Genomic DNA, 21,422 nt, shown 5'->3' with positions numbered 1-21,422 from the left:
GATTTTAGTATGAAATAATATTTTTTATAGCTAATAAATATTTTATATTGATCTCAGTCGTCTTTTTTCAAAATATTCTGATTATAACATATAATACTTTTTTTTGTCAAACATAGTGTTTAATAAAAAATAAATTTACACTAATCACGTAAAACAATTTTACCAAATTATCTAATATTATATTATCACGAAATATTCTTTTCAATAATGTTTTTGCTATTAAGCAGAATTGGTGAGGCCTAAAATTGTGAACACAAGCCCAATTGTAAATACCAATTACCAAAGTGGGTCGAATACTAAGAACAGAAAAAAAAAACCCAGAAAGTAGGGTACAATAATGAAAGAAAAACCCTAACTAACCCAATTTTGATTCATATAAATACGAATCTGAAAGAAAGGAAGAAACTTTGTTCATGCCACGCACATTGATTCGGCCATGGCAACTTCGAGGACAGTGAAGGATGTCTCTCCTCACGAGTTTGTTAAAGCCTACGCTTCTCACCTTAAGCGTTCTGGCAAGGTAAATTACACTTTTGGCTTTCTAGTTCCTAATCTACTCACAAAAAAAAAAACATATTTCATGCCACTTAATGGGGTCCTCGAAAGTCCTGATTTTGCTTCTTGTTATTCTCTAAAGAGTCCTTTTTTTCTTTTTATTTCTACAATTTTTAGTTCTTTTTTAGTCATTTTATTTTGGGAGAAACAAAATCTGCTTTTGTCGATAATAATTACTGCTAATGTCACTTTCAAAATCTCTCAAGATTCCTTTGTGACAAATTATGTGCTTAAATTGCACATTATCTTATTAACGATGTTAGTTGAACTTAGGATGTTTATTGTGGATAACTTTGATTGGTGTAGCTGTAACTTTTGGATGTGTAATTATCCATAAGGCCTTTTATTCTCCTAGACAGAATGATCCAATTTGTGGTGCTTCTATGATGGTCAATTAACTTAATGTAGTTGCCAAAAGCAAATTTTTGTTTAGATAATCCTTTCATATGTGTTGGATTGCTAGTTTAATTTATATAATCACTCCTGTGTTTCTTCATAGAATTCTTGTATCTTGCTCTTGAACATGTACAGATGGAGCTTCCTGAATGGACAGATCTTGTAAAAACTGCTAGGTTTAAAGAGCTTGCTCCCTATGATCCTGATTGGTACTTTATTAGAGCAGGTAAGGTTGCTATTGTACTTGATTGTACATGTGCTAGCATGAGATTTTGTGTTTGCCTATACTGTTTCATAAACTCTGCTTTTTTTACATAATTTTAGACTAGTATAGTTAAATTTTCATTACAGCTTCTATGGCAAGAAAGATCTATCTGAGAGGTGGTCTTGGTGTTGGCGCCTTCAAGAGGATTTATGGTGGTAGCCAGAGGAATGGAAGCCGTCCCCCACATTTCTGCGAGAGCAGTGGTGCTATTGCTAGACACATCTTGCAACAGCTGGAAAGCATGACCATTATTGAGGTTGATCCAAAAGGGTAAGTTGTGTTGCGATGTAACAATCTGCCTCAACACTTCATCTTTTATGTTATTTCTTCATCAAACACAAAAGAACATAAAAATGAAGATACCTTTCCTTTGAGGAATGAATATTTATTTCCATCTTGGTTCTCAAACTGATTTATGCCTTTCGTATTTCAGGGGTAGGAGAATAACTTCAAACGGACGAAGAGATCTTGACCAAGTAGCTGGGAGAATTGTGGTTGCTCCTTGAGAATGGCATCATACTATTGAGAACTGATGGTGACCCTCTACTAGGATTTAATTTTGCTCTGGGGACTATCTTTTTTTTCCATCTGTCTGTATCCATTCTAGTTTGGAGTTTTGGGCGAGGTTTTGTTTAAAATTACCTTGTTATCACGTGTAAGACTGAAACAAATTGAGTTATATTAAAAGAGTTGTGCATTTTTGGTTTAATTTTTAAGGAATATATTACTAAAATTGGATCTTGAATTATGCCGGAACACTGCTCTTAAATCTATGAAAAATAATTAAATTCCCTGAATGCATCAGAGGAATGAAAATTTTTCGGAGTTTTCTCTTATTAGTATGGTGTTGTAGTGAAATCCGTTATCTTTGAGAACTGATGATTCATCTTGGACTTTTATTTCCTTAAAAAAGGTTCCGCATATATATCAATTTAACACTGTACAAAGATAACTACAATACAGTGGGCCAAGGCCAAATCAATAGGATGACTGAAAAAAATGCAACTACATTGGTTGCGCTCCGTGAAGAAAATTGAATATTGTTCACAGGACGACTGAAAAGAACACATTATTCAGTTATTATTATAACAAACAAAATTTGCAGATTTATGGACTCAATTCGCTCAAAGAGGATAAGCTACACTTGATCTTTTTGTGGTGTGGTATGTGAAACTGGGGCTCTCTAGGTATTGTTGGATTCTTCACAGACCTTGTACAAGGCAAAACAAACTAATGTGAGAGATACATTCAAATGAGTTTTTTCGATTGTACGTCTCTTTAGATTGCTAAATCATCATAGGACTATATCAACCCTTACCTCCTTGGAATAAAAGGCCTATCAAAATAAGGCATCGGTTGTGCTTTTGGAACAAGCTCCCTCCTTAACCTTTTGATTTCTTCTTCTTCTGCCATCTGTAGTTACATACAAAGAACCATCATTTAACGAAAGGAGTTAGTTATGTCAATGGTAGATTAGCACAGGAGTTATCTGAATAGTAATAGAGTACCTTTTGTTGCCTCTCCTTCTCCAATTTGTACTGCTCTATCAAACTCAATTTTTCTGCAACCTAAATGTTCATGAATGGTTCAACATTTATCAAACAGTGTTCTATTGTCTACCGATTTGTATTTTTCTAAAAATGAAAGATGCTTGCAGTAGCGACAAATCTATGAAATATGGATCCAGAATTTACAATGATGCTGCTCATGACACAATATTACACTTAATGAAGCAAAATTAAACAAACGAAAATAAGAGTTGGTACCTGATGATCAAACTCAGCACGATCCATTGCCCGCACATCACTGTGAAGCTGCAGGTCAATCGGCTGTGTGATTTCTTTGACAGGAGGCTTTACCAAACACTGAAATATATATTAGCACAGAAGATAGTTGAGTAACTCAATACAGGCTATACAGCAAATGCAAGCATGTCATTGAAATGGAAAAAATATGAGTTGTGAACTGAACACAAGATTTTGAGAGCAAAATGGCCACCTCAGGTTCATCTGTTGTCCATGGAAGCCCTTGGGCTATTGGTATCCTTTGCTTCTCTTCCTCTGTCATCATTTCATGTATCTTCTTCACAAATTCTTCCTCTTTCACCTTCCCCCTTTCCTGCATTGAATTACAATATCCATGTTATTATCCAATTCAAAAATCAATGGAAAATTTATTCAATCAATCACAATTTGTTGCATCAGAATAGGCATTACCTCAGTTCTTAGCTTGAATGGTTTTTGGCTGGTGACTCTCAGCTGCTGCTTCTTCTTCCACCTGCTTCCCCCAAAGGTGCTAGTTGATTCCAAACTCTGAAAAAAGCAAATCCATTCAATTCAAATTTAGAAAACCCACATTTTCAATCAAATCTTCATTTTTTGCACAAAAAAGGTAACCAAACCAGAAGACTTACATTTCTTCTGCTTCTTCTACCTCCATTAGAAGTCCTGTTAGATACACTGCAGTTTGAATAAAAAGTATAACAAACATCAACACAAACAGATAAATGCTACTATTAAATAAGTATTATAACATAGATACATATATATCATTTTGCACACACATCTGTATATCATTTATATATCAAACAAGAATTTTGGAATTGTAGTTATCAGTTATTGTCAAACCTTCCACGGCTGCTATCCCATGAACACGAAACTGAAGCCTTCGGATCCAAGCCAAGGCTCTCGGATGTGAGAATCGCCTGTGGCGGGCAAAATGAAGAACAACCAGACACTTCCTGAGTTCTTTCAGTTGCATCATTAGGAAGTGGCAACCCTGGCAGTGCCCATCTCATAACCTTTCTCTTCACCTTATTCTCCTCTTTCTCTTGTGGCTCCTGTTCTTCCGCCGGCACCGCCTCGGCCAGTTGATCCTGATCCTGATCCTGATCTTTCTTTCCAGTGGTGGAAACAGTTAGGAGCTTCTCAAATGCCTTGACCAAATGCATCACCTTGCCTGGCCCAGCTTCAGGAACACTCTTCCTTGCTTCGTCCATCAACTTCTCCCTCCTCCTCTTCACAGCCAAATCAACAACATTCCCCAATCCACCACAATCCTCTTCTATGGCTTCTTGTTGTTGTCGTTGTTCTTCTTCAATGATCACTCTCTCAATCTCAGCAGCTCCATCTTCTTGCTCTTGTTCTTGTTCTTGTGCTTGCTTGTTCTTGAAGAACTCTTCCTGTGACTTCCTGAGATTCTGGTAAGCCACACAGAGACACTTGTTGTTCTTGTTGCTCTCTTTGCACTTACAAAACGACAGCGTTGAGTTTGAACCCCGATCACCATCACCACCACTCCCCTCGAACTTCTTGTTCTTATTCTTCTTTGCAACAACGAACTTCCTCTGCCTGATCTTGTTCTTCTGAACGGAATTCACGGAATTCACAACACCCTCCTTTGCTGCTGAGGATTGTGGCTTCTTCTGTGACTTGGAACACGATTTCTTCACAACAGGTGAAGGAGAAGAAGAAGGAGAAGAAGAAGAACCACAAGGATTGGATAAGGGTTTGGAAAACGGAGTGGTATTACTGTTAGGGTTGACATTTTCGGAATATTTGGAGGGTTCTTGATTCTTTGATCGGAAACCCTTGGCTGGAGTGGTTATTGGTGCGGCGGGAATATTGGTGGCCGTCTCCATCGGAAAATCCACCGGTTTAGGGTTAGGGTTGGGCGATGCAGGAAGAAGAAAATAGAGAGAGTAGTAAGTGGGTTTCGGGAAATCTGTGCGTTGTGAATGTTTGTTTGTTTGGTGTTTTGTGAAGTGAAGAAGAAGAGAAACACAAGATTGGAACGTTGAACGCAAGGCTCTGTTTCGTAACGGCTAGTTTTCCATTTTCTTTGCCAATTATTATTATTCATGTCAATCATATGATTTTTTTTTTCCAAAGAAATATATGAATTTACAAAGCAATATTGATTTATTAGGCAGATAATATCATTCATACAACAAATATTCTTAATATTCGTATAAAAAGGTGAATATTATTAATTGCTAAAAATATTAATATTAAGATAATGTCTATTATTTTAATGAATTATAGTTCAAATGGTATAATTTTTTATATTTACTTAAAAATTACAGATTTAAGTCTCACTCCTAACTTAAAAAAAATATAAATATAACGAAATTATTAATAAATTATGCAATTTAGCCAATAAAGCATTAAAAAGACAGGACAAAACTTTTTTATTTTTTTATTTCCCACAATATTTCAATATTTTCATATTCGAATTTCTGACATTTATTTAAGTAGACTAATAAACTAATCATTAAATTAATTTAATTTTTTATTTATTTATTTTTTAGTTTGTATCAAGATATTCATCAAATTGAAAGTCTAATGTCTAATAATTCCATGTCTGTTTTGTATCGAACTCGGAAGAAATGATTATAAAAAAAAGACCCTAATCTATCTTTGCCAAAAACTTGCATTGGTTTTTATTTTTTATTTTTAATAATCAAGATTACAAAGCTAATTTGATGTTTGTTTGGGTATATGGTTTTTGTAGACGTTTTACACTATCAGCACTTTTTTCCCCTTCCTGCCTCTCTAGTGTGGACTTGGACCATACTTGCCCAATTTACTAAATAGTTGGTGATGAAGCAACCTTATGTAGGCCTTTGGGACTTAGACCAAGAAAAAAGGCCTTAAGTCTAAGCTAATTAGGTGATAATCATACAAATTTTCTGAACTTTAGGCTTCATTTGTGGTCCAATTAAACATGATTATATTAATTAAGCCATGAATATGGTCAATGGCCTAACACTTGTTGAAAATGTGAGACAAGTCCATAGATTATGTTTGGTCCATTACCAAATCTATCCAACAATAAAAATATCTCTGTTTATTATAAAAAGAAAAAAATATTTAAAACCCACGAGAATTTAGAAATTTTATAAAGACATTTCACTAAAATTGGCACATAATTTTGTATATCTTTTGCAAAGAAAAAGAAAAACAAAGAAAGTGGCGATAAGGAATATAAAGAATGCATTTTTCTGTTATTAAGAAAAAATAGAAAAAGAATTAATTCTTTCATTCATTCACTAAGACTGTTCAAACTTCAAAGATCTTTTTTCTGAGATTTTTGTTATCGAGAAAATTGGTAATATTTTTTCTTCTTTTGTAGCTTCAATTGCACTCAAATATTTATTTCCTAACTTCTGAAGCAAAGTCCATTCTTAGATTTGAAGATTGCACCATCTACTTTAATAGCAAAGGAAGTACTATAATCATTTTGGTCAATACCTAAACGCACATGAAAAATTCTGCTCCTCTTCTCCCTCTCAATAATTATATTCAGAATTTGATGATTTAAAAACTGTTACTTTAGAATGAAATGGAAAGGAAAAGAACAAATTACAACCTATTCATATATTATTATCATAATTATAAAGGAAAAGAAAAGGACATGATATTTTGTTAAGCATTTGTTTGTATAAATGACAAATTTTCAATCACTAAATATAATTGATGGAATAGCCAAATGAAAATAATCCAAGGACTTGTATCATGTCACTAATGAATGCTTTTCATTGATTTGCCTTTAATCCTATTTCTAGAGATATTTAAGAATATTTTTATTATTATTTTTCTTTCATGATATTTTTCAATTGGATAGGTTAATAACTAGTTTGTTGTGGATCTAAATTTTAATTTAAAAATTTGTTGTTGATAAATAAATTATTATATACACAAGATAAAAATAAAAATTTTTAATAATTATTTAACTAAATGAGTGAATTGATCATTCAATTCATTTAAAATGTTATACATGTGTTTCTTAATTTATATTTTAAGAGAAATAAAATTTGAGAGAAAATTGTGGTTAATGTAATACAAGAAAATAGGGTCAACAAAACATGGGTATATTTTCTTTTTATGTTGAAAGAGGGGGAAATAAGAGTGGTGAATATTCTACAAACCATTTATTTATTTTTTTTTTTTGAAAGGATAGCTCTGTACAACAACAACAAAAATTATCCCCATGTAATTTATTTGAATGGTCAAAATCAAACCCCTTTCTACCAAAAAACAAAAAAAGTGGTCTTTCATTTCATTTCCCATCCCATCCCATCCCATACACCACAAAAGTTCTTATGATTAATTTTCCTTCTCATTTTTTGGCAATTTGATTTGTATTTTTTTTTATTATATTTGCTTTTTCCACATTTTACGAGAGACTTAAAACTTGAGATCTTTACTTGAATCTCACATTAGGTAAGTCTAATGATGCATTTTCCATTATTCCTTCATTCCCTTGCTTAAGGTACAACCTTTTATTGCATATGCTTTATGCTTATGGTACCAATTAATACAATATAATATTCAAAATCGGAATTCTAAAGTTACGTACAACTCAAAAGAGAGAAACAAAAAGATTAAAGAAGTTATTAACCATCAAAGTTTCAACCATTTAAAAAGTGGAGAAATCACATGAAAGGGAATTTTATTCTGACAATAATAATATTAAGTTAAATAGAAATATGAATATATAGAATAAACAGTGATACATGATGGGAGGTTCTTCTTGGAAGGTGGCAAATGGCAAAATCGTTATTTTTTTTTTTCATTTTTTGTGATGCTTGAAATTGAAGTTGACACTCGGAAAAAATAAATAAAATAAAAAAATAAAAAACCGAAGTTGAACACACAGAAAATAAAACGCGTGGAACGCGCGAAGAAGCTGTAAACCCATATTTGCCAGTTGCATTACAGTTACAATATGCAAAGTAAAACAATCAAATCCATGGGCTTTTCTGTAAACTCATCTAAATTTCCATATTTGCCCCTATCCTATGACTAACAAAAAATAATATCATCATATGATTTATTTGCATAATTATTATTAAACTTCTTTTTTATGAAAATTTTGGTTAAACATGTATTTAAGAATGTAATTCTAATATTTGCTTTGTGTATACTTTTATTTCATTCATCAATTACAATACTATGAAATATTCTATGATATTATATGCTACAAAATATTTTTTTATCAAAAATAAAAAAATCGAATTATTAATCTTTTAAGTGAGTATAATAAAAACTATATCATTTAATTTGAATTATAATTCATTTGCTACAAAATATTTATGTTCACAAATATTTTAAAATGAATGGCATGCTTTATATATTTATTGTATAACTTGTAAGATATTAAAATGTCCGTATGTAAATATATAATAATATAATATAACTAAAATAATAATCCTAAAGTGTTCTACATGAATCAAATATTGAGAATTGAATATTTAAATTCATCAAATTATATATTATATATTCAACACATTACACATGCATAAAAGGTACTTACATAATAATACTATGCACATTTTAATAATTCCAAAGATTTATTAAATTATAAGTAGTTGTTATATTACAAACATAAAAAAAAAAACATTTTTTTCGCACCAAACATAGTAAAATATGATCCCATATCAGAAATAAATCATAGAATATATGTTCTAAGTTCTAACTTCTAACTAACCAAAAATTACAGCAAAATAGAAAGGTTCTTGGCACCGACCGGGAAGCATGTCCTTTTTGGTAATAACACGTTGGGGTCCCAGAACCCAGATTTTCGTTGGGTATATATAAGCTTTCTCATGCTCTTCAATTCTTACACATCACCACAAAAATCGTTCTTTTTTCTTCTTCTTCCTCTTCTGCTCTGTTTCTTAGTCAAAAGGGTCCATTATTCATCTCTCAAGGTAAAATCTTGATGCCCCATTTGGTGTTTTCGTTGTGTCTTTTGCCAAAGTTCGTTTTTTTATGCCCCTTCTTGTTGGATCACACATTTTTCGTTTGAAAGTTCTGTTTTTTCGTTACGTGTGTGCGTGATTCTTATGTTTTGATTGGTGGGTTTATGTTTTTCACTGAAAAACTTAGTAGATCTGTTTCTGCTATATTCAGTTATCTATGTTGTTCTGTTATTCAATTTTTGAGCTTGATTCAAATGTATCGTGTGTTATTTGTCGGTGGTTTTGTGTTGTGAACTTGTTTTAAGGAAAATTAACAATGGATCTGTTGGAATTCGAGGTGGTTTGCATTGAATTCAGTAATCAAGTGCATTTAGCTCATGGTTCTTCAGTTGTAGCTAGATCTGCCTTTTTTTTTATTCATGCTAATTGCTTAAGCTTTACTATCAAATCACCAAGCATTCAAATTTGCATGCGCGTGTTAGATCTGGATTCTTTCATGTCATCACTTCAAGTTTCCTCTTTTATGTGGATCTTCTCTACTCATGCTTGATCTGGTTTCTGTCTTCTTAATTTTGGTATTTACTGATCCGAATCATTGCATCTTTTAACTTCTAGCTAATTTTACGTAACATGTTGTTATGTTGTTCATTTTTCTGTCTATTCTTAAAACAAAGGCAATCTACAATTTGAAATCACTTGTTGTTTCTGCTTAAGATTGTTAAAAATGAAGACAATCTCAGATTTCATGGAACCTCCATGATGTGAAGTTATTGATAATTGGCTTATTCTTCATGTGACTTGTTCCTAAACTTGTTAAGTCTTGCACTCTTTTAAGGCATAGGCATTAAGCATGTTGTTTTCCATGTTTGTTATAGTTGAAAAGTTTTCAATAGTGTCTGTATTAAACTGCATTAGTAGTACTAGATGTGAAATGATTGCTATGAAAATTGTTAATGCCTTCTTTGGCTTGATTATGTTCTTACTGATTCGTTTCGCAATCGCTATGTGGTTAGGCAATTTAGAAAGAAAGAATGGTGAAGATTTGCTGCATTGGTGCTGGATATGTTGGGGGTCCTACAATGGCAGTCATTGCACTGAAGTGCCCATCCATTGAAGTCGCCGTTGTCGATATCTCCAAACCTCGTATTGCAGCCTGGAATAGCGACCAGCTACCCATCTATGAGCCCGGCCTTGAGCCGGCAAAGCAGCCGATTTGACCTATTGGGAGAGCGCTGCTCGCATGATTGCTGATGTCTCAAAGTCAGACAAAATCGTTGTTGAGAAATCCACTGTCCCTGTCAAGACAGCTGAGGCTATAGAGAAAATTTTGACTCACAATAGCAAGGGAATCAAGTTCCAGATCCTGTCAAACCCGGAATTCCTTGCCGAGGGAACTGCAATTGAAGACCTTTTCAAGCCAGACCGTGTCCTTATCGGTGGCCGGGAGACCCCAGAAGGCCAGAAAGCTCTCCAAACATTGAAGGAAGTTTATGCTCACTGGGTCCCTGAAGAGAGAATCCTAACCACTAACCTGTGGTCTGCTGAGCTGTCTAAGCTTGCTGCCAATGCCTTCTTGGCACAGAGGATTTCATCTGTTAATGCAATGTCGGCGCTTTGTGAGGCTACCGGGGCAAATATCCAGCAGGTGTCCTTTGCTGTGGGTACTGACACAAGAATTGGACCCAAGTTCCTCAATGCCAGTGTTGGATTTGGTGGATCCTGCTTCCAGAAGGATATCCTGAACCTTGTCTACATCTGTGAGTGCAACGGCCTTCCTGAGGTGGCCGAGTACTGGAAGCAAGTCATCAAGATCAATGATTACCAGAAGAGCCGGTTCGTGAACCGTGTAGTCTCATCAATGTTCAACACTGTCTCAAGCAAGAAGGTTGCCATTCTTGGATTTGCCTTCAAGAAAGATACCGGTGACACAAGGGAGACTCCGGCCATTGACGTGTGCAAGGGGCTACTTGGCGACAAGGCCAACCTAAGCATATATGATCCACAGGTAACTGAGGACCAAATCCAGAGGGATCTGTCGATGAACAAGTTCGATTGGGACCATCCGATCCACTTGCAGCCGACTAGTCCTTCTACCGTGAAGAAAGTGAGTGTGGTTTGGGATGCATATGAAGCCACAAAGGATGCACATGGAATCTGCATTCTTACTGAGTGGGATGAGTTCAAGACCCTTGATTACCAGAGGATCTATGAGAACATGCAGAAGCCAGCATTTGTTTTTGATGGAAGAAACATCGTTGATGCTGATAAGTTGCGTGATATTGGATTCATTGTTTACTCAATTGGTAAGCCACTTGATGCTTGGCTCAAGGACATGCCTGCTGTGGTGGCATAGGAACAAACAAGATCATTGATCAAGTTTTACAAACACTGCAATATGGGTTAAATTTGAGGATTCTTTATTATTTTTTGTAAGATCTATTTTCCTTTTTTGGTTCTTTACACCTCCTTTGCTTTTTACCCATAGTAGTTGACATAAAATGAGGTATAAATTATGGGAAAGTAGGAGGATCTATGTTTATTTTACAGATGTTTTGCTTTGTACTCCTATTCATTTCTACTGCTTATGGCTGTTATGAATGTAATAGGATTATCATAACTTGTTTTTGTTTTGATTAATTAGTCTGCTTCTATTACCAAATTTTCGTTTGAAACAAAAAGTTCAACGCATCAAGGTAGAGCATCAATACAGAAGTACTAGAGTACTAGTCAGATAAAATAAATTAACTCCTAATCATCTTTGATAATGCCATTAACAATTTAAAAAAGATTAAACATTACTTTATTCTTTATAATTCCTAATCAACTTGTTTACTTCTAGTCTTCTGCAATATCTGTTTTTTTATTCTTAAAAATTTTGTTATTCTTTTTCAGATAAATGTTTTAAATGATAGCAAAAAAATCAATTAACTATCTGTTACTATTTTTCTTTCTTACAGGTGTACCTGTTTAATTTTTAAAAGTTTTTTTTTCTTATAGGTGCACCTGTTTAATTTTTAAAATGTTGCTTAATTGAACCTGAAATAAAAATATTGCTTAATTGACATGAAATACACCATGGTTTATTATAGTGGTAATCATTCTCTGTATCCTGGTCACATAAAACATAAATACTACCATGTTAATCAATACCGTCAAATTTACTTATTCTCTCTTTAGTATTGACTTTGTTCACTAACACAAACTAGGTGAACAACTCAATTCGTGGTGGGACCAAGCCTTCCAAATAGAACTAGTTAAATTGTAGCTTGTAATATTCTTCGATAATAGTTTAACCTGCAAAACTTGTACAAAGAAGGTAGTAAAATAAACTCCTAATTTATCAAATTTTCACACTAGTCGGTCCTCTCTTCCACGTGTTAATATGACTGACTGAAGAACCACATGGAGTTGACTAACTAACTCCAACTACCATTGGAAACATTGTCTTCTCTATTGAAATTCTATATCCACTCTAATCTATCCCAAAACCCACAATCTTTATTGATCCGCTTTAATTTGAAACAGAGAAAAGCCTTGGAAAGACTAACTTCAGCATACTACATGGTAGTCACTTATCTTTCCAAAAGTGAATTCTTTTACCATCTCCTACCTCCAAAAATAATCCTCTGATCATATTGTCTCTCACATGTTGCTCCTTTATCTGTAACTGGCATATATCATTCCATGGGCCTCCTTTCTTTGGCACAAGTTGACAAGAGAGAACAATGTTTGTATTCAAATCATTACAGAAGTACATAATTTTCTTTCATAATGGACAATCTTCTTTTGAAAATCTCCACACCACTTGAACAAGAGAGCTGTATTTCGAATGACTGTATCACCCACTCTGAGACCGGTAACCCATGATTGTCATCCTCCTTACTCCACAAGAACTTTCTCTGCAAGGAAATTAACTTCTCTACCACTGCTCTTGGCATCTTATATAAGTTGAGGTAATAAACTGGCAGACTATTCAACATAGATTTGATGAGGACCAGTTTATCAATTTTATTAAGCGTTTTCGTTTTCCACAAGCTGACTTCTCTTCAACTTTATCTATTATCGGTTTTTAAGTCTTGACTAACCTCAAATTCGCTCTCAAAGAAATGCCAAGATATTTAACTGGCAACGAAACTTCTTTACACCCTAACAATCTACACATCCTTGGTGACTCTCCTACTCACAATTAACCGGAATCAAACTAGATTTATCAAAATTAATACTCAAGTTAGACATCATCTCAAAGCACCACAAGAGTCGCTTGTAGTTTCAGATAGACATCTCTTCCTGAGGGCAGAATAGTATGGCATCGTCCATGAATTGCAAGTGAAACAACGCAACATTGTCCCGCCCAACCAACAGAAAAACAATCATGCCATTTCTAACTTTCTCTCCTACCATCCTATGGAGGACATCAACAACAAGAACAAATAGGAATTGAGAAAGAGGATTGCCCTGTCGTAAGCCTCATTCCATCTTAAACGATCTAGATGGCGAGCTATTTATCAGAATCGACATTGATGTCGTGCAAACACATTCCTTAATCCACCCTCTCCATTTTTGTCCAAATCCCATCTTCTGAAGTACAATATCCACAAAGCTCCACCTTACTCTATTATAGGCTTTTTGAAAATCCAACTTAATTATCGCCAAGCTCTTCTTTTTCATCTTTAGCCATTACACAGTTTCACACGCAATCGAAGCCTCGTCATGGATTTTCCTTCCCTTCACAAAAGCACTCTGAGTCTCTCTAATCAATCCTGGCATTACCCTCCCCATTCTCCAAATTAACACCCTCGATATGACTTTATACACACATTCTACCATGTTTATCGGCCGAATATCCTTAATCTCCTTAGCTCCAACAAACTTTGGAGCCAAAGCCACCCATGTGACATTAGAATCCCTTGGTAGCAGACTGAAAGAAATCCATGACAGCTGTAGTGAAGTCTGACCCAATATCTCTCCAACACTTCTTAATGAAGTTCATATTGTACCCATCACAACCAGGAACCTTAGACGACTCACAATCCCATACTGCATCCTTTATCTCATCAACCGATGACATCCTCTCCGATTCTGCAACCTCCTCATCCAGGATCTGATTAACTAGTCCATCCTGAAAACCTATCAATGGCAATACTTCCTGATGATACAAGCTCTTGTTAAAGTCTCCGATTCTGACTTGATTTCCTACCAATATTTCATTTATTACTAAAGCATCAAGCCGATTGCTCCTTCTTCTTGCTGAGGCTAAGTTATGAAAATATCTAGTATTCTTGTCCATGTGCTTAGCATGTCAAGACCTTGACATTTGCTTCCAATGTAGTTCCTTCCTAATATACCATTTCTTACAGCAGCTAACAAGGGCCCTTCTTCTTGCCTCCAATATTCCTTCATAAGCCCCATCACTAACTAACTCATCTACTTTCCTGATTTCATCCTCCAGTTTCTGAATCCTCAACTCCATATTACTAAAATTCTCCTTTATGCCATTTACTCAAAAGTATCGTCAACGCCTTTAACTTTTTAGTAAGATGAATGTCCCCTGAATCCTACCATTCCTCCTTCACCATTCGGAAAAATCCTTCATGTGTGAACCAAGAGTCTAAACTTTGGAATGGCCTCGGACCCCCTTTCATTCTACTATCTTCCATTAACAGCGGACAATGATCAGATAAACCTCTTGGGCCGCCTCTAAGCCGCATATTAGAAAACTTCTCGACCCATTCCAAGCTTACCAACATTCTATCAATTCGACTGGATGATTGATCCATGAACCACGTAACTTATGGTCATTCAATTCTATATCTACCAGTTTTATATCCTGTATCCATGTTTTAAAGTCTCCCATCGTTGCTGTTAACACACTAGCGCCTTTCTTTTCTTCCAACTGCACAACCTCATTGAAGTAACTCATGTAGCAAAGAGGAATTTGACACACTCCCAATAAAAAACTCAACTCTTCCCAAACAGCAAACTTCTCCTCCCTTGTATGCATACCATACTAAGTAAACCGTACAATAAAAATTATTATTTGTCAATTCTCCTTTTATACACAACCATCTCTCCCCTTCGTAACAATTACTCAACCTAGACATCATATCATCCCACATTATTAATAAACCTCCGGAAGCACCTTCCGATCCTACAAATTTCTAACCTACTGCATCATTATCCCAAATTTTTACTATATTAAACTTAGTAATCACCTCCTTCTTTGTCTCTATCAATCCTAACATATTCACATTATTTTTACGCTTAAAATTTGTTACCATTCTCTACTTTCTAACACTCCTTAAACCCCTCACATTCCACGAACTAAAAATCATTCAAAAACTTTATTACACACCTTATTCCAGTTTTTGGGCGGCTTCTTGCTTTCTCTTTCTATTTTGCTTGCCTTCTTTTTGTATCAATACTTCATTCTGAGTTTGGAGAATAGCCATAATATCTTCATCCTCGTCATATAAGACAGCTCTTGATTCGACTGCAGATCCTAGGCAGCCCTGTTTTCAGCCATATTTTTATCTCAATTTTCTCCGTGCTCATCTTAATTAGTTTCATCGTCTGCATCCTGCTCTGAGTCCTCCGAATTTTCCAAGTTCTTTACAGCCCCTTCATCTTCTAACCTATTTTTTTTCCACCACTGTATTCTCATCCTCTAAATCTGAATCATGCACTGCATCATCTCTCATCAAACATATGCCAACATTCTGCTTACCACTCCCGTCCAAACTAGTGTGGATATCATTAACTACACTTGGTGGAATGTTTTTTCTGCTGTGCTGTTCGGACAATTTTTTGCACCTCCGCTAATCTCCTTCCTGGCTTGATTCTGCTCGTCGGGTACATCAGGGGCTCAGATTCACCTCGTCAACGCTGTTCACCATGGCATCAATCCCTTCGCAAACTTCATGACCAGCCACGCCCCTCTCTTCACCGTCGCCCACAGCAGCCAACAAGGAGGCCCTTTTAAAATGCACCACACAACCACTTCGTCGCGGCACCCCACTAACATATTCGGCCTTATATGCTTCAACCCTAGCCCTAACTGAACTTTTATTCAACACCAAATCAGCCCCTTCTTTCCATTTATCCCCATATACCAAAGACTTCGTTCTTTCAGAGATTGTTTCGTTACTGATTGTTTGAGATCTCATAGATTTCGCACTCACCATAACTGTCAAGTACACCATATGATTAGCTGTTCACGTTTTTTAAAAAAAAAACTTTATGTTACTCATCCAAATTCTAACGGCAATTCCCTTTCTATCCTTGTCATACTCTACCTCCCGTATCCCGTGTGGCATCATCACCGCCGCATCCCATCCCAACCCCAACGGTTCCCTTTGAACTTCTAGTTCTTCGCTTACATGGTGTTCCAAGATAATTTTCCCTTTCTCGTTCACCTCAATATTCTTTTCTTGAATTCTTTTCTGTTTTTCATCGGGAGACTCCTTGGTATATTCATCGTGCAACGATTTTTCTCCGGACATCCATCCTCCTTCTATGCTTAGTCTCACCCACAAAGATCTCTTTACTCCTTAATTGTATTCTATTAATCTTCTTGATGGCCTTTAATACCCCTCATTTCGTAGTATACTTGATGAAAGCAAACAGATGGCCTTTAATACCAAGATACATTTTTTTTTCGAATTTTAGGTAAGTTCGCTACATTCCCCGCGAACTCCATATTATTAACAGAGTTCGCCCGGATTCTAGTTGTAATGGTCAATGACAACCATTATCGTCGTCTCCAGAGTACATATTTTTTTGGAAAAATAATATTTTTTTAATTTATATAGAAAAAAATCTTTTTTAAATATGGTTTATTCCCGTGTACCTGTGTATTTCTAAAGACGATGATAATGGTTGCCGCCGGCGATGAAGAAGTCATGCTTGTTGTCTATATATTTTTGTGTACTCTTATGTACTCTTGTACTGTGTTTATTTCTAGGGAGAGAACACTGAGACAGAGACACAGTGACATAAAATCGTGTTTGACAAATGAGACATGGATTGAGATATTGTATCCAAAGATACTGAATTAGTGTATTTTGTGTCAATCTTTGCAGACAGAGACACAACTTATTTTTTATTTTTCTTTCATTATTTTTGTTAATTTTTTATAATTATATTTTTTTATTATTATATTTTTCTTCTCAAATTTTTTGAATGAAAAAAAATGATAATAAATTAAATTTTAATAATTTGTTCTAGTTTATCACCAAACAGAATATAAGAACACAAAATTTTTGTATCTCTGTCCTTTGTGTCTTGGTCCTTGTCTTGTTTAAACAAACACAACCTTAAAGACGATGATAATGGCTTAAGAATTTAAATTTCGTTCTCAGCAATTATTTATGGGAATTTGGAGGGAAGTTCGCCGGAAATATAGCGAACTGTATAAAATGATAGAGGTTTGCCGGGAGGTGCGGCAAACTTATCCAAGAAAAAAAATGTATACTGGTATTTAAAATTGAAATAATTTATTTTTGAAAATAATATTTTTTTTTGAGAAAAAATCTTTGAAATACTCCACCGATATTTCAAAATTTTATTAAATTAAATGATTTTATATTTGATGTATTTAATTTATTTAAATAATTTTGATCCCATCCACAATTATTCACTTTACTTACGCATTGGCTTTTAACAATTTTTTGCATAGTTATCAGAACCAGATATGACCGGTTCGACCGAAAAAGTAGTGAATTGATAATTTATTCGGTTTTGTTTTACTATTAGATCACTTCAGCAATTAACTCAGTTAACGGTGGTCAAATTTGTTAAAAATTGGACGGTTCAACACGAATCGGTGCAATTCGGACCGCTGACCCACGCACCTCCACTGTACACCAGCGGGTATGCTGAATTACAGTAATAATTTTGATGCCATTCATAATTATTCACTTTACTTGCGCATTGACTTTTAACAATTTTTTGCATAGTTATCAGAATTGGACATAACCGGTTCGATCGAAAATCAGTGAATTGATGGTCTATTTGGTTCGATTTTACTATTAGACCACTTCAGTAATTAACTCAGTTAACAATGATTAAATCTGTTGAAAATCGGACAGTTCAACACGAATCGATGCAGTTCGGACCGCTGACCCCACGCCTCCACAATTGGCCAGGCACGTTCTTACTTTATTATTTGCTAATAATAGAATGTATAATAACCAAGTTCTCATGAGTAATGCTTCAACCTTGCAATCTTACATTAGTTCATATTTTATTAGAATAATTTTAACCTCACATGTTTTTTTTTTTTGAAACATAGGAAGCTCAACACATTAAAGTGGAGCATAAAATAAAGAAGAAGATACACAACAAGCTACCAACCAAATCAATACCTAACACCCCAGACCTAACAACAGCCTCTCCCAGAATCATCACCACGCCATTCTGTATAGCTCATCACCGTCTTTGTGTGGATTACCTCCAGGCTTGCTCTTGTATTCTTAAAGATTCGTGCATTCCGTTCCAACCAGATGTTCCAAATAACTGCAAAGAACACTGTCATCCACATCTTCTGCCCTTGTTGTCTATTATGCAAGCCATGCCAGCTTTCAAACATTTCCTTAATGGTTCCAGGGATCACCCACTCTCTACCTAGTGACCTCAACCACTGACACCACACCTGCCAAGCTACCTCACACCTGAGGAATAAATGCTCAGCAGATTCTAATTCCTTAGTACACATTACACACAAACTATCTCCCAGAATGTTGACTCCTATTTTACCCAGCCGCTCCTTGGTGTTAACTCGATCAACTAGCACAAACCACCCAAATAGCTCAATCCTCGGAGGAACAAAACCTTTCCAAACGGAGCTCGTGAAGCTATAACTCATTATTTCAGCTGAAAGAGTCTCCGCTTGTATAGCCTGTATCACAGAACGAGTAGAAAAAACACCTTTATTGTCAAACTTCCACACCACGCTGTCCTCCCGACCTGATGACAACCTCACTGGCCTTAACCTCCCATGCAGCTGATTGACAAGTTCTAGCTCCCATTGGAACAACTCCCTCCTCCATTGGAAATTCCAAATCCAATCAAGCCCATCCCAAAAGCCACAGTCCCCAATTAGAAGTCCTTGCTGGCTTGAGATAGAGTATAGTCTCGGATAACTCCCTTTGAGAACACCCCCTTGAATCCAGTTATCTTCCCAAAATCGGGTTTGCATACCATTACCTATTTCCATTGCCAGGCCACTTACCATTTTATCCTGAATCCGCGGTTCTTTTATATTTAGCTGACAAATGTCCCTCCAAGGCCCTCCTTTTACTTGTAAAGGCTGAGTTGCCAACATTACATTCGGGTTCAACTTGTTACACGAACAAACAATCTTCTTCCACAGCGGGCAATCCTCCTTTGAAAACCGCCACCACCACTTAAACAGGAGCGCTGTGTTCCTTAGCATTGCATCACCAACCCCCAAGCCCCCCACCTTTTTTGGAGCCTGTACTAGCTCCCACTTAACCATAGGTATACCAGAGTTATCATTCTCCTTACACCACATAAAGTTCCGTTGTAGAGTGATCAGCTTGTCCGCCACGGCTTTCGGCATCTTGTACAGACTAAGATAATATATGGGAAGACTATTCAGTACCGACTTGATAAGGACCAGCTTCCCTGATTTATTCAACACCTTCGCTTTCCACAAGCTAAGCTTCTGTTCCACCTTATCAATGATTGGTTTCCAAGTCTTTACCAGCCGCGGATTTGCACCTAAAGAAATTCCCAAGTATCTTACCGGTAGAGCAGCTTGCTGGCATCCCAGTATTCCACATGCCTGATCAATCCATCTTTGCTCACAGTTCACCGATATCAGATTTGATTTTTCAAAATTGATGCTCAGCCCCGACATCAACTCAAAGCACCGCAACAGTCTCTTATAGTTAACAATTGTTTCAGTCTCCGGCGGGCAGAACAAGATAGTGTCATCCGCGAACTGTAAGTGTGACAGTTCAATATGATCTCCCCCTACCAGCAGTGGAGCAATGCGTCCGTTCCTGACAGCTTCCCCCAACATCCGATGCAAAACATCAACCACTAATACGAACAGCAGGGGAGAGAGCGGGTCCCCTTGCCTTAGACCCCTCTCCATCTTGAATGGCTTAGACGGTGACCTATTCACCAAGACTGCCATGGTAGCCGTAGTAACACCCTCCTTCACCCAACTCCTCCATCTTTGGCCAAAGCCCATTTTCTGGAGCACAATGTCAACAAAACTCCATCGCACTCTGTCATAGGCCTTTTGAAAATCCAGTTTGATAATGGCTGCTGTCTTTTTCCGGGTCTTCAACCAATGAACCGTCTCGCAGGCTATGAGGGCGCCATCATGAATTTTCCTTCCCTTAACAAACGCAGTCTGAGTCTCTCCGACCAACCCCGGCATCACAGCTCGCATTCTTCTCACCAACACCTTCGAAATCACTTTATACACACACCCCACCATACTAATTGGCCGAAAATCCTTCACCTCCTTTGCACCTTCAAACTTTGGAGCTAGTGTCACCCAAGTGACATTGGCATCCGTTGGCATCTTCGCACTTTGAAAGAACCCCAATACCGCAGCAATGAAATCCCGCCCAATGTCCTCCCAGCATTTCTTTATGAAGTTCATGTTATACCCATCACTCCCTGGGGCCTTGGAAGATTCGCAGTCCCACACAGCCTCCTTGATTTCCTCCTCCGTTGGCATTGCTTCTAAAGCTTCAGCCTCAGCCCTATGGATACACTTTACTAAGCCATCCCTGATTCCAATCCTCGGAACATATTCTTGTCTATATAACTCCTTATAGAAACCTCGAATCGCACCTTTTATTCTCGCCTGATTCCGCACAAGTCTTCCATGTATCATTAGTGCGTCGATCCTGTTATTCCGTCTTCTGGCTGAGGCAATGTTATGAAAGTATCTGGTATTCTTATCCATGTTTGCAACATGCTTAGATCGAGACATCTGTTTCCAGTGCAATTCCTTTCTAATGTACCATTTTGAACAAAAGCTCACAAGCGCCTTCCGTCGAGCCTCTGTTGTACCATCATAAATTCCATCACTGACTAAATTGTCTAGCCTGGTAAGCTCCTCCTCAAACCTCATAAGTCTCTTATCCATGTCCCTGAAGTTCTCCTTGTGCCATTTCCGCAATGGTTCTGTTAAAGCCCTCAGTTTGCACATGAACTGCGCTTCTCCGAGGCTTTGCCATTCATCCTTCACCATTCTCAGAAACCCCTCATGCGTAAACCAGGAATCCAGACTTCTGAACTGTCGAGGTGCCCCTCCGAATCTTGTCCCTTCCAATATCAATGGACAGTGATCGGATAGCCCCCTTGGGCCACCTTTTATCCTAATATCCGGAAACTGCTCAGTCCATTCAACAGTCACCATCACTCTATCAATCCGATTACAAGACCGCCCCCTAAACCATGTAAACTTCCTATCCGTAAGAGGCAAATCAATCAACTGCATGTCATGCACCCATCCCT

General features: G+C 36.5%; 3 protein-coding genes across 3 annotated transcripts; 2 read left to right on the top strand and 1 right to left on the bottom strand.

The window, feature by feature from the left end:
* The first annotated feature begins 356 nt into the window (after positions 1-356).
* Positions 357-1,925, top strand: LOC107486660 (40S ribosomal protein S19-1). Its single transcript, XM_016107216.3, has 4 exons — positions 357-520; positions 1,087-1,177; positions 1,303-1,486; positions 1,650-1,925. Exons 1-4 carry the CDS (start codon positions 437-439, stop codon positions 1,720-1,722), a joined length of 432 nt encoding a protein of 143 aa, XP_015962702.1. The 5' UTR covers positions 357-436; the 3' UTR covers positions 1,723-1,925.
* Positions 1,926-2,203: 278 nt separating this feature from the next.
* On the bottom strand, positions 2,204-5,007 carry LOC107486661 (microtubule-destabilizing protein 60). The gene is made up of 8 exons (XM_016107217.3): positions 3,844-5,007; positions 3,630-3,675; positions 3,433-3,528; positions 3,215-3,334; positions 2,983-3,081; positions 2,725-2,784; positions 2,535-2,629; positions 2,204-2,426 (listed from the first exon to the last, which is right to left on the bottom strand). Exons 1-8 carry the CDS (start codon positions 4,854-4,856, stop codon positions 2,324-2,326), a joined length of 1,632 nt encoding a protein of 543 aa, XP_015962703.1. The 5' UTR covers positions 4,857-5,007; the 3' UTR covers positions 2,204-2,323.
* Positions 5,008-8,773: 3,766 nt separating this feature from the next.
* LOC107486663 (UDP-glucose 6-dehydrogenase 1) lies at positions 8,774-11,558 on the top strand. The gene is given in 3 exon segments (XM_016107218.3): positions 8,774-8,930; positions 9,935-10,115; positions 10,118-11,558. Coding segments are annotated over 2 exon segments (1,320 nt in total). The 5' UTR covers positions 8,774-8,930; positions 9,935-9,952; the 3' UTR covers positions 11,275-11,558.
* The last annotated feature ends 9,864 nt before the right edge of the window (positions 11,559-21,422 follow it).

The sequence above is a fragment of the Arachis duranensis genome, chromosome 4 (genome assembly GCF_000817695.3).
Source record: "Arachis duranensis cultivar V14167 chromosome 4, aradu.V14167.gnm2.J7QH, whole genome shotgun sequence".
Taxonomy (NCBI): domain Eukaryota; kingdom Viridiplantae; phylum Streptophyta; class Magnoliopsida; order Fabales; family Fabaceae; genus Arachis; species Arachis duranensis.
Note: the sequence above shows the minus strand (reverse complement) of the source record. Positions and strands in the feature narration are given on the sequence as shown.